We start from the raw sequence: 17,135 nt of genomic DNA, 5'->3' as shown, positions 1-17,135 counted from the left end.
CAGTGACCCCAGCGGAAGCGGACTCGCGGTGCTTGGCATGGTCTTGGGCCCCCACGGATGGAACGCCCTCATCCGGACGAGGCATGCCCCCAGAGAACCACTCAAGATGGAGGACTGGGCCTTGAGCCAAGTCGCTAGTCGAGAGTGGTGGTCCTTCAAAGTGCGCTCGGAGAAGCCACGGCAAAATTCACAATCTTCCTGCTTGTGCGTCAGGTGCAAACAATACAGGCACTGGGAATGTTGGTCCTCCGTGAAAACATTCTGCAAACCGCAGCTGGTGTACAGCTTGAAGAGGGAGGCCCTCCTCCTCCTCCGACATGATCTGGCGCAGTATAGGCCCGATGGGCTCCCGGAAACTTCGAAGAACACCACTTGGCGATTTAAGCCTTTGAGGGGCGAAGAATGAAGTCGAAAAACAGGTCTGCCGTTGATTGGATGGACAGACGATGGAGTAGATGGGTTCAATTGAAAAAAAGTCCTACTGAAAAAAGAACAGAAAAGATAGAAAGCTCGAAGAGCAAAGACCAGAGGACTCCTCAACACTTGAACGTGAGGTTAAAATCTGAAGATGGCTGCCTGAGGGGCTTAGGGAAAGGGCAGTCATTGGCTGGTGGCAGTATGACCCAGAGACCAGTGATGGTGTAGGAGAAAGTTTTTGAATCCCATGCTGGAGAATGGCATCATTTCTATGTAGATCCGTGTGCCACCTGACCCAACAGGGCACTATAGGAGGATGGCCACACAGGTACTCCCTCTCGAGCCCTCCACTAGCCCTAAAACAGCTCACAGACAATAAGTGAGGGCCCATGGGGGTTCCTGCCTTCTATACCAAAGTGTGGCAATATTCCATGCAGGATGCTACAAGGTCCTGCTCGTCAAAGCCACTGACAGCAAAAACCGCAGCGGTGTGAAGGCACCAAAGCCAGGGCCTTCAGAGAACTGAAGGTGGGGCCAGTGCACAACAAAAGTGATCGGGGCCACGAAAATGATTAAGGGCCGGTTCTAACCACATGGCAGACAATTCCATTAATATAAACGTTTGCCATTGCGCATTACAGCCCATGCAAAGCACACTAGAACAACCCATGAAAAGCACACTAGAACAAGGACACTGGCACCCTAGAAGGACTGCTTTTGCAGCAAGAGGCTTGTCGACCTGTGACAAGCCTCTGCTGTAAACAGAGAAAGGTTTCAGAAGGGAAAGTTGGATTCTAAAATCACAATAGAATGCTCAGCCACGCCTGGCAGACAACACAGATGGCTGGCAAGCACTTAAGATGGTCAGAGTCTAGGATTTATGCAAATTAGAAGACATGGGACAGCAAGTCTGAAGCAGGTTGAGCTGGAGACCCCACAATTAATTGCCTTTTAAAACACTCTGGAAAACCGCAAGTAAAAATAAAAAAAATAAGGGGGTGGGGGTATGCCTTGAACTCCCACAGCCCAGGTCTCTAGTTCTTAGTGTTCTAGGGCCCCTGCTTCCCGAGTACTACGAGAAGGCTTTTTATCTGCAGTATTGTAAGGGAGTCTGTATGTGCTAGTTACAAAAATCTACACATGAAAGGCAAAGATGGATCAAAGAGCACTCCAGTAAGACCCATCAATTACCTTAACAAAGTTGAATAATATATTAACTCTATCTTCTATAGGTTTTTCCAGTTCTTCACTAAGGGTGAGATTCTTTGCATGATCGCTTATTTCCTCCATTCGACGTCTTTGAGCTTCTGCTGTAGTATCTTCACCCCAATCTTCATCATCCTCGTCTTCCTACAAAAAAAAAAAAAAAAAAGAACACATTATGCCAGGGCCCCATCCAGCAAATTCTTGTTGCAGAAACATAGCGGGTCTGTAATACTATCCCTAGTGTGACGTAACCTGTACCCATGAACACTCAGCGAGTGTAGGTAGAGAGACCGTGAGGTGTGAAATATCTATGCACCCCCTTCCCTCAAAAAACTGAACTCCAAGAGTAGAGGGATGGGCAGGCGTATGTGAATCCAAGCAGATACAAGCATCAGCAATGCGATCACTTGGAGTAGTGTATCCTATCTGAGGCTTGTGGATCTGCATAGAATCACATGCTTTACATAAGATGGCTGTGGGTTGTTTGAAGATGCCGCTTGCATCACCTTTGGAATGTGTCCAGACAGCATTGTTGGGTGAAGTTGTGCACTGAATTCCAAGTGGCAGCATTACAAATGGCACCTAGGGATACATTTGCTATTAAGGCTACAGTTGCTCCTGTGTTTCATGTGTGCTCTAGGCCTAAATGGCAATGTTCTCTTAGCAAGAGAATAAAAAGTTAGATACAGTTGACAATCCATTTAGAAATTGCCGCTTTAGAGATCTAGGGATCTCTTCCAGCAGCTACAGATACAAAACAAAATTATCTGTTTTTCTAATCAGCTTTGTATTTTGAAGCTAGAACATGACAGCTCTGCGTACATCTAGTGTATGAAGGCTTTTTTCTGCAGTTTGTTGAGTTATGGAAAAAACACAGTAGTTCTATATTATGATCACATGAAAGTTTGAAAGTTGAGAATGGGTGTGTACCACTACTTTGTTCTTGTGTATACCTACAAAGGGGTCTTGTACGGACAGCCCACTAACCCTTCCGATAGATGTACTGGCAATAAAGGCTGTTTTGTAGTTCAGATGTTTAAGGCTGGCCTTGTGCATTGGCTCGAAGCCCCCCCCCCCCGCACTCAAGGTGTTCTTCCGAGTGCGTTACAGACTAATCTTCAGTCAAGTGGAGAAGGTTGTGGGCTATATTGGAAGGTGAGCAGTCAGTTTGAGACCTGCACCACAACACAAAACGTTTCCATTTGTTAAATTAGCAGTGCCTTGTGTTAGGCTGGCGTGCTTCCTGGAGTATTTCCATGCACCTTTCTTTGCTCTAGGCTACTGTGACCAGATTCTATGACCTCAGGAGCCAAGCTGCTAAGTTCAGCGCCGGAGGGCATGGGTGCAACGTTGCTCACTGACAGGGAATATTCATGAGCATGTGAATCCAAGCCAGACCCCATGCTGGAGAACAATGCTACCCTCGGAGCACAAATGGCGAATAGACGTACATGCTAGACAATGTCTTTGAGCTGGGGGGGTTCTAGAAATGGACCTTTGTAACCCTGGAAAACGCACATTGCCCAGATAACCTAGCCTGTTTTCCGCCAAAAGGCTCCAGGGGAATTGGTTAGGGAAATTGTCCTACCCCCTACACCGCTTCCCAATGAAAGTCCACAAGTTACACCAGGAAAAAGTAACAATGATCCTGATAGCCCCCATGTGGGCACAATAAAAGACTTAGAGTCTACCTCCAACAGAATTCTAGGGGCTGCTCCTACATTGTAACCCCCCCCCCTTTGCCTTTAATATGAAGATTTGTATAAAAATAGTATACATCTAATATTAAGTTTACAAACAACTATGTACAGGTGACCACCAATTTTCCTCTTGAATGATGCCTGGGCTGCTCTGCCATGACTATATCCTTGGGGAGCTTGAGGGTATTGCTAGTAGTACGCAAGTTACGAAGAAAAGCTAGGGACCAGAGCAAATAGACATCAAAATCTCAGAGTCAACCATCTCTGTTGCTAACATTTGCAGTTTTCCTTGTAAGTTTTAGTTCCTTAAGGATGCATAAGGCCACTTCTGGGACGGAAAGTATTTGAAGACCCACAAAACACCTGTGGTTCCCCATTTATCTGTATGGATAGTCTTTCCGTGAACTTTTAAAAATGCTAATGCCTCGGCCACCTCCCCCCTCTCTGAAAATGAGTTACTCTCAAAGAATGAGTTCTGCTCAAAACCGTTATTTAGCCAAGGCCACTTTGCATTGTGCATTTTACTGCTGGCAGTTTGAGACTTTAAAAATGGTCTGGTTTCAGGCATTTTGTTCACCAGTTCTGCACAATTGGGAAAGGTTAATATGAGAGTTGTCATACAGTTGGATGGCAGGCTTAGAGTTTGCAAGTGGTAGTTAGGGTTAGAATGTGCCTAGCAGTTAAAGTTTCATTTAGAATAAACGACCCTTGCCACAGTGGAGGCCAAGGATAGGATTAGAGTGAAATAAGAGCACGACTTCCAAAAACTTAAAATCCCACTAGACCTGCAGGGCGAGTTTCTTTGGTTACATGCTCTACCCAAGAGGAATGAGAAAAACAGTGCGGGTCACCATAAGTACACTTGATATTTTGTGCAATGCCAAAGGCCAGTCATGCACAGTATTATATGTCCAATAAGGAACAAGTTACTTACCTGTAACTGTTCTCCAGCATGGGTCTGCCTCTGGGGCATACTGCTCCCAACCAATGACTGCCCTCTACCTAAGCCCCTCCCCTGGCAGCCGTCTTCAGATTTGGTAGCACATAAAGTGGCAGTAGGACCAAGAGATGAGCCGCAGAGGGGTAGGCGTGAGGGTTCGCATGTGAATCCATGCCAGACCCATGCTGGAGAACAGTTACAAGTAAGTAACTTGTTCCTTCTCCAGATTAGGGTCTGGCATGGATTCACATACTCATGAATAAATACACAGCAGTACACAACCATGGGAAGTGGCAAGGCTCAACATTAAGCATCTTTTACCTCCTCAACAGACTCCCCTTCAAGCGAACCAGTTGTGCAGCACTGCTCGGATGACTCTTGACTCCCCTGGAAACCCTGTCGACGCAGTATAATCTGGTGACGGTGTGCATCGACCTCGACGTAGCAACACTGCAGAGGTCAAGCAGGGGCACACCAGACAGGAATGCCGTAGTTTCAGCAATTGCTCTGGTCGAATGGGCTCCTGGACTGCCAGGCAACAGCCGGTTTGCCAACGGGTGAAAATGTGTGATGCAGCCGAAGAGCCACCTGGAAATGGAAGCCTTGGAGAGGGACTTCCCATGGTTCACAGGGCGAAAGTTCACAAAAAGTTGCCATGTCTTATTGAAACTTGTGTGCGGTCCACATAGAACTTCAGCGCTCTAGCCACACCCAGCTAGTGCAAAGTCCCCTCAGCCGGCGGATGAGTCAGGAAGAACACAGGTAACACCAAGGGCGCGTTTAGATAGTCTGACAGCACCTTGGGCATGAAGAAGGGGTGCGACTGTAGCACTACCCTCCACTCGTGGAATGTCAAATAAGGTGGTTCACAAGAGGGCCTGGATCTCTCCCACTCGTCGTGCGATGGTGATGGCCACAAGAAAGCAGCTTTCCACAACAAAAACGTAAGTGGCGCAAGAATGCATAGGCTCGAACAGAGGACCCATGAGCTCCCACGCCGCTGCCGACAGGAACAAGAGAAATAGTACTTAACACCTTGACCAATCTATGCGAACAGAAGGATGATCGTCTGGGAGATCTGGTAGCGGGAGATTGCCGCCAGATGAACTGATGAAGCATGGGCCAATCCTGCCTTTGCCAATAACAAATGTCGAAGCACCTGCAGAGCAGTGACGCGTAGAGGGTCGATCTGAGTACGGCACCAAATGGTGAACATCTGTGCCCGTAGCCATTTGAGAGCAGATGAAGCTCTGGCCTTGGCAAGCACCTCTTTACAATCCGCTGGGAGATCGTAGCCCCCAAACTTTAGTGCTGCAGGAGCCAGGCCTTCAGGTTCAGTAATCCTGGGTCGTGGTGCAGAATCGCACCTTCCCTGGCGAGCAGATCTGCGACCACCAGAAGCTTGACTGGAGGGGACGCCGACATGTCCAGAAGGTCCAGGTACCATATCTGTCTCGGCCACACCTGTGCGATGAGGATCATCCTGCAGCGGGACAGTCTTTAGTTGATCGACTAATCGAAGAAGCAACGGCAACAGAGGGAACGCATATAGGAACAGGTCGTCCCAGGGAAAAGAATGCGTCCCATGCTCCCTGGCTGAGGAAACCTGCTGGTGAACCTCCAGCACTTACTTGGTGTTCGTCGCAAAGAGAGCGATCTGGGGATTGCCCCATCTGCGGAACAGGAGCTCCACTTGATCCTGTCGAAGTTCCCACTTGTAGCAAGAGCTGAGCACCCTGCCGAGTCAGTGACGGTGTTCTTCACTCAGTGGCATGAAGTACATCCTCTGGGCTACGGCCCCGTGCCATAGGTCCTGCGCCTCTGAGTGCTTGGATCTGGTGCCCCCTGCTTCCTGATGTAAAACATTATGGTAGTATTGTCCGTGAAGACCCGCACCACCTTGCGCATGAGGGACGGTAGGAATGACTTGAGGGCCCAAAACACTGCCTGCAGCTCCAGCACGTTGATGTGCAACGTCTTCTCCGGCAGCCACAGGCCTCTTGCGTGAAGACTTCCTGTGTGAGCGCCCCAACCTTCCAGTGAGGCGTACGTCGTGACCGTCTCCTGGTACGGTGGGGTCTGGAAATCTGCACCTCCGGACAGATGTGAGCGGACTCCCCACCATCGTATTGCTCGATGGAAGCTCTCGTTGAGCTTGATCTTGGCCTGGAAGATTCCCAACACTAGTATCCAACGTCCCGTTGAGGGACTCCTGTAGAGGACGCATCAGCAGCGTGCATAGTCTGATGAGGTAAATGCAAGACATCACACCAAACAGATCTCATTGTGGTGATCTTGAGGGCCATCAGCCGTTGCACCTCGCCCAAAATGGCTGCTATCCTTTCCTCCAACGTAGACGTCAGGCACAACACTATTGTTGCGGGTTCCCAGAAACAGCGCACCCTACGATGGAGTCAAGCAGGACTTCACCTAGTTCACAGAGAACCTTAGATCTGTCAGGAGTTGGACGGTCCTGGCTGTGTTCGACGGTTTTGCTCGAATGAGCCAGTCGTCCAGGTAAGGGTATACGTGGATCCCTCGTAGACGCAGCGGCACCAGTGCCATGCACTTGGTGAACTCTTGGCGCAGACTTCAATCCGAAGGGAAGGGCCTTGACCTGGGTAATGCTGCCCATGAACCACGAAGCACAGGAACTTGGTGGCCCTTGCGGATGTGAAAATAAGCATCTTCCAAGTCTAGCGACGATAGAAAATCCCCTCTGCTAGCTGTCCTAACACACGTACTTGTTCAGGCGGCGGGGTGGGCCTCACTTTGACGAGAAAGTAACAAGCGTACACTTCGGAGCCTCTTAGGGACTAGCTCTAGCGCACCTTTTTTTTAGCATGGCCCGCACCTCCAGCAGAAGCTGAGGGACGTGATATTCCTGCCGAGCCACTGGTGGTATAGGGGGACACTTGGAACTCCAGGGCGTTTCCATGGGCAAGAACATCCATCATAACCTTCATCACTGATCCGTCAGGTCATGAATGTACCAGAAACAAACCCATGAAGTCTGCACCAGCGTTGCATGGTCTTTACCACCTCAGATTTCTTACCTTCTTTGGCACAGTAAATTTATTGTTCAGAGTCCACCCTTCCTACAATTAACATTTATTGGTCAATCGGTGCTTGCAGTTGAGCTTGGAGTATAGCCAGCAGATATTGTCACACTGTCTCACCCAGGGTCTGGCATGCTGCTGAAGCAGTAGTGTTCACCTGATCACCCATCCTGGGCTTCAGCCTCTTCCAGCTCCATGCCCAACATGAACAGGTCATTAAATAACTGAAAAGTCATTTTTCAAACTCCTTGCAATGCCCCTTGCTCAACCCCAGAAAACAACCCTGCCACTCATCATTCTAAACCTAAACTAGAAATCAACAGCTCAAAATCTGCTCTAGCCATTGGCTAGTGATTAGACCCAGCAAGTAAGAAATGTGTGCTCCATGTTCTGAATCATGGCGGCTAGCGACTGATTACTGTTTACCCCAGCAGAATCATTTTTTTGATTAATTATTAGTGCAATAACAGACATTTACATACCTAATTACACCTCTGCGCAGCTACAATTTATCCAGCAAGTTGCAATGTGGACTTGAAAGAAAAGGAAGCCGCCTGCATTTACTCACCACACGGGGAGGACTGATGTCATCCAAGGGTGTATCATTGCTTGATGATGATCCATTCTCCTTTTCTTTACCCTTTCGATTTTTCTTGTCCTTTTCCTTTTTCACTGTACCACCGTCAGTGTTCTCTATGTAAAGAAAAGATAACATTTGAAATGTAATAGAAACCATGAAGTCAACAAAAAAGTAGGCAGGCCATTAACAGCAAGATTGTATAACAAATAACTTCTATGCTTTAGCTCAGCCACAGGAGTGATGCAATGACCAGTGAATTAGTACAGTAACTCGGGTCACTAAACTTTTCAGACCGCCGAGTTCCAAATGCGTTACAGATAGTGAAAATTCTCTTTTGGTCTACTAAACGCTGTCGTAGACAAGCAGGAAACTTCAGTGCAAGGACCTGCACAAAAACATTTTTAAACACTTTACAAAAAATCCACAAGTGGGCACCAGCTGTGTGCGTAGGACCTTTATTTTTTTGGAACTGATAAACTGGGATGAGGACCAAGTTACTTAACTAACTATTGTTCTGGCATGGATTCACTTACGAACCCCTGTGCAGCTCTTCATAATGCCACTTATGTGCTTGGAAAGTATGGCAGTATGACCCAGAGCGCAGTGATTGTTTTAGAGAACGGCAGTTTGTAAGTGAAACTTTTTTCCAGAGGAGTCCCGGCCTGACGGGGAATATTCATGAGCTTGTGAATCCATGCAGACCCATGCTGGAGAACAATGGTTACAGGCAAGTAACTAACTTTTCCAGCATGGGGTCTGGCATGGATTCACATGTTCATGAATATTTCCCGTTGTCAGGCTGGGAATCCTTCGTAAAGTAAAATAAAAATTGAACACACTGGTCTCTGGTCATACTGCCCTCAGCCAATGACTGCCCTCTACCTAAGCCCCTCCTCTGGCAGCCATCTTCAGATTTGGTAGCACGTAAAGTGGCAGTAGGACCAAGAGAAGAGCCGCAGGGGGGTAGGCAGTGTTCGCATGTGTATCCATGCCAGACCCATGCTGGAGAACAGTTACAGGTAAGTAACTGTTAACTTCTCCAGCATGGGTCTGGCATGGATTCCCATGAATAAAGAATACATAGCAGTACACACATGCACAACCACGGGACGTGGCAATGCTCAAAATTAAGCATTTAAACATCTCAACATTAACCATCTCCCTGGAATCCCAGTCGACGCAGCAGAATCTTGTGATGGTGTGCGTCGAACTCCACGTAGCAGCCCTGCAGTTGTCCAGCAGGGGCACACCAGAAAGGAACACCGCAGTTGGAGCGATCACTCTGGCCGAATGGGCTCTCGGATAGAGGTCGGTTTGCCAACCAAGGACAATGGGTGATTATAGCCCATGGTTTATAGTCATAATGTCGAAAAAAAATGTAGAAAACAATGTCGACATCCTATACATATAATGTAAAGTCATTTTCGTCAATTAGAACTATCAACACCTCACCCAACACCCCCTTGCCACCCCCCCACCACCCTCTCACCCCATACACACTCTAATTATATATTTATTTTTTCATTAAATAAATAAAAAAAAAGAGTATCATTTACTATGGGGGGTCCCCCCAAACCCCCCTCACCCAACACCCCCCTGCCACCCCCCCACCCCTCATTCTCAACACAGTAATTATATATTTATTCAATAATTAAATAAAAAGAGTATCATTTACTATGGGGGGGTTCCCCCAACCCCCCTCACCCAACACCCCTCATACTCACATTTTAGTTATATAAGTTATATTTCGAAAAAATATTGAAAAAATGTCGACATGGTTTGTCGACTTTTTTTCAACATTCATTTTTCGAAATTTTGACTGTCGACATTTTTGCTGTCGAAATTATGACTGACCACCATAGCCCAAGAGCCACCTGGAAATGGAAGTCTTGGATAGGGCATTCCCTTGGTTCACAGGGCTAAAGTTCACGAACAGTTGTGACGTGCGGTCCACGTAGAACTTCAGCGCTCTAGCCACATCCAGCGAGTGCAAAGTCCTCTCAGCCGGTGAAGGCGTCAGGAAGAAAACAGGCAACACCAAGGGCTTGTTTAGATGAAGTACGACGGCACTTTTGGCATGGAGGAGTGCATCCGTAGCACTATCCTGGTTCCGTGAAATGTTAAGTACAAAGGTTTACAGGAGAGGGCCTGGATCTCGCACTCGTCGTGTGGAGGTGATGGCCACAAGAAACCAGTCTTTCACGACAAGAATTTCAGTGGCGCTGAATGCATAGGCTCGAACTGAGGACCCATGAGCCTAGTCAGCACCACACTGAGCTCCCACGCCGGGGCCCGAGCCTTAACCGGTGAGAACGAGCAGAAAGTCAGAAAGTCCATTCATGAACTCCTTGACCAGGCGGTCTGACCACAGTGACGAGCACCCCGGAGTTCTCGAGTAGCGGGAGATAGCCGCCAGATGAATCTTGATGGAAGCATGCGCCAGTCCTGCTGTGGCCAACGACAGCAAGTGAGGCAGCACTTGAGGGGCCGTAACCCGTAGAGGGTTAATCTGCTGTGCATGGCACCAGATGGTGGACCTCCGCCACCCGAGTCCATAACATTTCAGTGTAGACGAATCCCTGGCCTTGGCAAGTACCTCCTTGCAGTCCGCCGGTATCTCGTATCCTTCCAACTCTATCGCTGCAGAAGCCAGACCTGCAAGTTCAGCGACCCTGGGTTGTGATGCAGGATAGTGCCTCCTCTGCGAGAAAATCTGCAACCACCGGAAGCTTGACGGGGGAAACTTTGACAGGCTGAGAAGACTGATGCCAAATCTGCCTCGGCCGCACTGGAGCGACTAGGATCATCCTGCATTAGCACAGTTGGAGTTCATTAATGACTCAAAGCAGGAGAGACAGAGGAAAAGCATACAGGAACGGGCAGTTCCACAGGAAGGAAACCAGGTCCACCATGCTACTCAGCTGGTGGAACCTACTGTCAAATCTCCGGCACCTGGTGTTCGTCACCACAAACAGATCGATCTGGGGCTTGCCCCCATCTGAGGAACAGGCCGTCCACTTGATCCTGTCGAAGTAACCACTTGTGGCAAGAGCGTAGCTCCCTGCCGAGGTAGTCGGCAATTGTGTTCTTGCGCAAAGGAGTGAGGAACACCCTTTGGGCGACAGCCCAGTGCCACAAGTCCTGCGCCTCTCTGGAGAGCGCTGGGATCTTGTGCCCCCCCCCCCCCCCCGCTTCCTGATGTAGAACATTGCAATAGTATTGTCTGTTAGACCCTCACCACCTTGCCCTTAAGGGATAGGCTGAACAGCTTGATGGCCCAGAACACTGCCAGCACCAGGACATTGATGTGGAGATCACTCTCCTCCAGCAGCCACAGGGGTCTGTTCCCCCAGCGATGTTGGAGCACACGGCCCACCACCTCATCTCTCAATGGAACTCCTTGTCGAGAACAATCTGGTCTGCGATGCTTCTGGACATCTGGATCGCAGCCATAACCTTCAGCGTAGGCATCAGGTAAATGAACGACTACATCATGCCGAGCAGCGACTTGATGGTCCGCACTGTGGTGGTCCTCAGCACCAACAGCTGGAGGACTTTGCCCAGCACAGCTGCCATCTTCTCCACCGAGTGGGCTGCCAGGCAGGATATCATGTTGAGCCTGCCCCCCCACCCCATCCCCCCAGGAACAGCGCGTTCCGCGATGGAATCAAGCAGGACTTTGGATAGTTCACGAGAATTTTTGTGACAAGGTGTTTGTTGAGACGCCACAGGTCTACAATGGGCCTTATCTGAAGTAGATCCCAGAGCCCGTACCTCACGCAGAAGCCAAGTGTTGCTCCTGCCGGACCACCGGTGGTATACGCGGACCCCTCTTGCTGGAACTTGTGTGCCTGGGGGCGGCCAGCACTCATTTTCCCACTAGCTGATCTGCCAGCCTCCCACTTGGGTGCATTGGTGGGGGCTCACCCCTGACATCCTGGCTGGTTCAATCTTGCCTCGGAGCCTGCGTGCCACCTTGGGAGCGACGTTGGCCACCTCAGCGGAAAGCCTTGGAACGGCCCCTGTAGGCCTCTTGGGTCGTAGACCGGGAGGGTTGACTGTACGATGAGGACCCTCCGCTGAAACCCTTTGACGTTCTGCCATATTTTCCGCTGGAGGCATGATGGGATGACAATGCCGTGGAGTGACCAGGGCATGTGCTGTCTCCGTGCCAGTCAATAACAGCAAGAACATACAAATGCCATTAGCTCTATGGAGTTCTAGCCCCAATTGCTGCAGGGGGATACGACATACTGAACATTGTCTGACGAAAAAATTTGCTTCTGCACCTTGTACTGTTTGTGCATATGATAGGCATTTATAACGCGCCTATACACAAGTGTTTCAAGGCGTGACAAGGCAAGGGGGGGAACAAAAGCCGGTCAAGTGGCACAGCGAGTAGAGCGCCCGCTTTGACACCCGTGCAGAGCCTGTTAACGCAGGTTCGAATCCCGGCGGGGCCAAACTCAGCCTTTCATCCTTCCGAGGTCGATAAATGAGCACCACACACCGTGGGTAATAATAAGCAGCGCTCAGATACCTGAGGGTTTGTAGCGCTATATAAAAAAGCCTAACAAAGGGAGGACAGACAACGATACTACTATGCTAGGTGTCATTCAGATCGCGCAAGTGCATGGGAAGGGGGAGGAGGGAATTGCGAGGGAGAGGGGAAAGTGGAATAAATAAGAAATGAAACGGCCAGCTGGTGGCAAGTACAAGGAAGTGCAGACATAAGTGCTGGTAGAGGAGAGGAGGGGCAGAGGTCAGAAAGGGTGGCCAGGTAACCAGTGCAGTTTCAGTCAGGAATTCAGCAGGGGAGAAAGCAGAAGCAAAGAGGAAGGTTTTGAGGTGCTTCTGGAACCGAAGATGGTTCTCCTCGAGTTTCAGGGAGGCAGGAAGGCTGTTCCAGAGAGGCCCCTGCCGAAGAGTTATCTTCCACCAACTTGTTGCTTGGAGAAGCGACTGACCCTGAGGGAGTTGGAGGTGGCAGAGCGAAGAGCTCGAGAAGGAAGATATTTAGGAAGAGAGAGTTGCAGGTATTGCGGCCCCAGTCCCCACAAGGCCTTGTGTACAATGCAGAGGGTTTTGAACTTAATCCCCGCAGCCAAAGGGAGTCAGTGCAGAGATTTCAGTCCTGAGAGATACGATCCCTGGGCTTGAGGCCAAGGACAAGTCCTGCAGTTCTGTTCTGGGTAAGCTGTAGAGGGCGGAGAGTAGAGTCAAGCAGATTTAGATAGAGGCTGTTTCAATAGTCCAGCCTAGAGAGGACCAGGGCTGGGGGAAGGAGAGGAAAGGAAGAATACCTCTAAGGAGGTGCAGCTGGTAGTGTGACTTCTTAAGAGATGTCAGAGATGTGAGGGGAGAAGGAGAGTGCAGAGTCTAAGATCACCCCGACGTTTTTAGCCTTGCAGGTGGGAGTAGGAAGAGGGCCAAGAGAGGCCAGCCAGAGCGCTGCAGGGAAGGAGGGAGTGGGTGTGCCGATGAGTAGAATCTCAAGTCTTACTGGCATTAAGGCAGCGGTTGTTGGCGGCACACCACTCCTGGATGACAGACAGACAAGAGGAGACCGAGGGTAGCCTGAAAATGAGCTGGGCATCATCCGCATAGCAATGAAAGGATTACAAGGGAGATTTATAGAGCTTTGCTGTTTCCCAAACAATCGCTGTGTTGCTGGACAGACCAAGAAGGCCGAAAGTTAATTGCAACAGGCCAATTCGACCAAGCAAAAGAGTGACACTTGGCCTTCTACGAGCTGTATAGATCCACTAATGTCTACCACCCTTGCCCGAAAGAGCCAGATACGAGAGATACCACTTAGGAACCTACATCTATTAAGAGCATCCACTTATGGAGAACTCTTGTAAAGGGGACTCCTCGAACAAGAGAACCTGCAAATCTAACTGGCAGGTCTGCACTGTTCCCCTTGGTTTAAAATTGAACAGTGGTGTCTTTTCAATCCAAAACTGCTCAAAGAGATGAACGAACTTCTGTTTGGCAAGAACAAAAGAATGTGGGACACACACTGGGAGAATCTTGGGGCAATAAACCTTCTTACATTGGCCCACATTAAGACACTTGCTGAAAATCATAACAGCACCGTCAACAGGAGTAGATGCTGGTTTGATCTCAGTTGTTTTAAGCAAGCGAAAATTGTGAAAGGTAACAAATACCTAGCACAGAGTGTTACATGCCGGGAAAAAAAAAAAACTACATATTTTTCTATGTTCAACCAAATCCAGTTTCACAAACCAAACCACCAACATGCAGATTGTGGTTAAGTCTTACAAGCTGACTGCCTACTTCGATCTGAACACAATTCCACCCATGCCCACAACTTACCAGGTGGGTTTTTGAGAATGAAAGTGCAGAGTTTGTTTCTCGTGTCAAGCATGCCCCGGTAGCCACAGGCTTTGCAGGAGTTACCAATTGTCTGTTTCTTGGCATTCACATGCTGTTAAAAATAAAAAGATGATTAGATACGGATCTCAGTCAAACATTTTCTACATGCATTTATCTTGGAAAAATGTTACTTACAGCAGCTCTTAAAAGAAATCACCACAACAAATATTACTTGCCCTGAACAGTCTCTGGTGGCTTGTGAATCTGCATGAAGGTGCACGCATTGCATAGATCAGATAGCAGTACAGGTGCGGATGGTGGGTGCAATGGAAGTGTTGCTCTTGTACTAGGTGTTTAATGTGCCTTTGGGGTAAAGTGAAGTTTTATTGTCAGCGTTCAACACGCTCAGTGTATGCAGAGAATCCACCTTGCAATGGCAGGTAGTATCTCCCCCCCTTCATGTTGACAGAAGCAAAGGAACTGGCCACATTTTCTGTACATGGTTTTATTTAGGTACCGAGAATGCAGTCCTTTTTGGGAAACTGGTAGATTTATGGTTTAAATTAATTTTGAATCCATTTGTGAAAATCTAGTACCTTAATACCAGCGTGACCTTGTGTAGGGACACAAGCGGTTCTGAGGTGTGGAGCAGTTGATTCAAGCCTAGCAGTGGACTGGCTCAGCGACTGAACAGTACAGCATTAGTGGGCTCGAGATGCAAGCTCTTGCAGGATCCCTCAGGATCGAATGTGGCTCAATCTCAGTTTAACTGGCTTTGAGGAAGCAGAATGAAGCACTTTAGCCAATCTGGTCCTTTAGATGCTGCAAGACACTTCAGGGCCTCAAGGAGTTCATTCAGGTCCTGCTCTCCCAGCTTCAGGAGAATCTTGTCCACAGTGGCAGATCCTGTTCCACAGCAAGAGTCAACCCCTATGCGCCCTGGAAGTAGGTAGGGTGTGTGTAGACAGTTTGAGCTCAGTTGAGAAGTATAACTACTAAATCCGTTTCAGGTGTTCAGAGTGAATAAAAGTCTACAGGCGATGGACTTGGGGGTCTAATGCCTGTTCTTCAAAAAAGTGGACTACGCCCTCTGACACAAAGTACTGTTCAGAAGTGGAGGTAACAGGTAGGAAAGGCAGAGAAACGAGATTGTGGAAACCTTAAAATCAACACTGCTCACTAACCCATTGTGGAAACCTTAAAATCAACACTGCTCACTAACCCCACTCCCTGTGGAGTGGCTGTCCCTGGGAAAGGAAGTTAACAGGGGGTTCTGAAAAGACCTGCCCGACACTTACCAAGCGTTTGGAACGCCACGGCCATTTTACTTTAGTGCCGCATCTACCCCTCTACCAAAAAGACATGTCCACTTGGTGGCTTTGTTCTTTGCTACGCTTCTCAATTGCCTCCGCTATCTGGCATCCTGCTGTGCCCACTGCACCAAGAGTGTTCTTGATAGCGCCGGCAGTCTTCTGCCCCTCTAATATAGTCTTGCGGAATGCTGCCTGCACATCCGCGGGGGCAAGTTTATTTACTCCATGAAGTCTCACTGTGCTCTATTGTACCTAGACGTTAAAGTAGTTTGCAATGCTATTCTCCCAGAATTTTATATACACCTTTTTGCCTAGGGCTTCCTCTGCATTAGTCTTGGGTGAATTGGCCCTCTGACACTTTTGACAACTGAAAAAACAAGCCGAGGACCTCAACATGGGAACCTGTACACAGCATAGAGGTAAGTGACAGGAACGCCACTGTCAACACCCACGAGAAAGAAAAAAAATGTTTGTACTCTGAAGCAGACGAGACTGCAAAAGCTTGTGAATCTAAGATTCACAAGGACAAGGTCAAGAAATGGTTTTAACCCTGGTATATATGCCCTACCTTTTTTATTTTTTAAAACACCCTCAATCGTGCTCACCACATTCTCATCTTTGTGCTATTGTACACCCTTTGAGGGAATGCCTCTGCCATCAGTACTGCGGTTATGCAAAGCATGTACAGGGCTCTGGTGCTCTAGGTCCACGCTTTAAACAATAAAAATGTGATACAAGTCACGTGTGCTCAAAACGGGTAACCCAGTTCCAATTAATACAAATCGTACGTCTTGTGAGCCAGTGCAACTAACCTAGTTTTTTTCAGCTTTCAGGATCAAGGAAGACCAAGTTCTTGAAGATGGCCTTTCAAGTCCCACCCAGGAGGTTTCCAACGTTCTACAAAAAAAGTTCCATCTCCCTCCTCCCCCCACCATCTCCCACAGATCCCTTAGCCATGACCACAGATTTAATGGAAGACCTCACAGCCACAGAGGACTGGTTAATATTGTATCATCCAGCTTTTTGCCCCCTTATTCAGAGGCAAACTATGTGGGCCCAGTTGAACTATTGCAATCTCCCAGGAACTTGGTATTGTGCTGCCTTGACCATAAACGGGAAGGCAAGCCACGTGAAATCCATGACACGAGGAAAGTAGGAGCTGGAAACCTTTTAGAGGAACTGTGTTGTCACATTTCCTCAGTGCAGCTACTGCTTGTAAACGGCTGCGTAACCTGGCAACAGCCCGAGCCAAATATGGGACCTCGACGAGCGAAGGACCACGAGTACAGTAGACGTCATAGGGATAGTATTACTAACACGCCCATTCAAAGTCCCTTTTATGATTTGTAATACTCTGTCGGCCTATGCACAGCATGTGATTTAAGCAGATCCACAAGCCTCACCTTTCACCCATGAGCTACTTGCACATATCCCACATCAAGGCTAAATTCGTAATAGACCCCTTTACAATCTCCTGTTTCTAACGCCACTGGGACAGAGGTAGTAACTGGAAAATAGCGTTACAATTCTAGTGCCACCACTATGGAAACAAATTGAGGGCAGTGGGGGCCAGGGTAAAAG

The 17,135-nt window shown here is 48.5% G+C and overlaps 1 protein-coding gene across 1 annotated transcript in view; it reads right to left on the bottom strand.

The window, feature by feature from the left end:
• The window catches only part of EIF5 (eukaryotic translation initiation factor 5), a 42,013-nt gene that overhangs the window by 13,734 nt on the left and 11,144 nt on the right, over window positions 1-17,135 (bottom strand). Inside the window, exons 6-8 of the mRNA XM_069638122.1 lie at window positions 14,242-14,353; window positions 7,891-8,015; window positions 1,609-1,767 (exon numbers count right to left, since the gene is read on the bottom strand). Coding sequence (XP_069494223.1) covers window positions 1,609-1,767; window positions 7,891-8,015; window positions 14,242-14,353 — 396 coding nt within the window. The remainder of the gene's footprint in view (window positions 1-1,608; window positions 1,768-7,890; window positions 8,016-14,241; window positions 14,354-17,135) is intronic.

The sequence above is a fragment of the Ambystoma mexicanum genome, chromosome 14 (genome assembly GCF_040938575.1).
Source record: "Ambystoma mexicanum isolate Mex_15411 chromosome 14, UKY_AmexF1_1, whole genome shotgun sequence".
NCBI classification, from domain to species: domain Eukaryota; kingdom Metazoa; phylum Chordata; class Amphibia; order Caudata; family Ambystomatidae; genus Ambystoma; species Ambystoma mexicanum.
The sequence above is the reverse complement of the archived record's forward strand: the minus strand, read 5'-3'. Positions and strand labels throughout refer to the sequence as shown.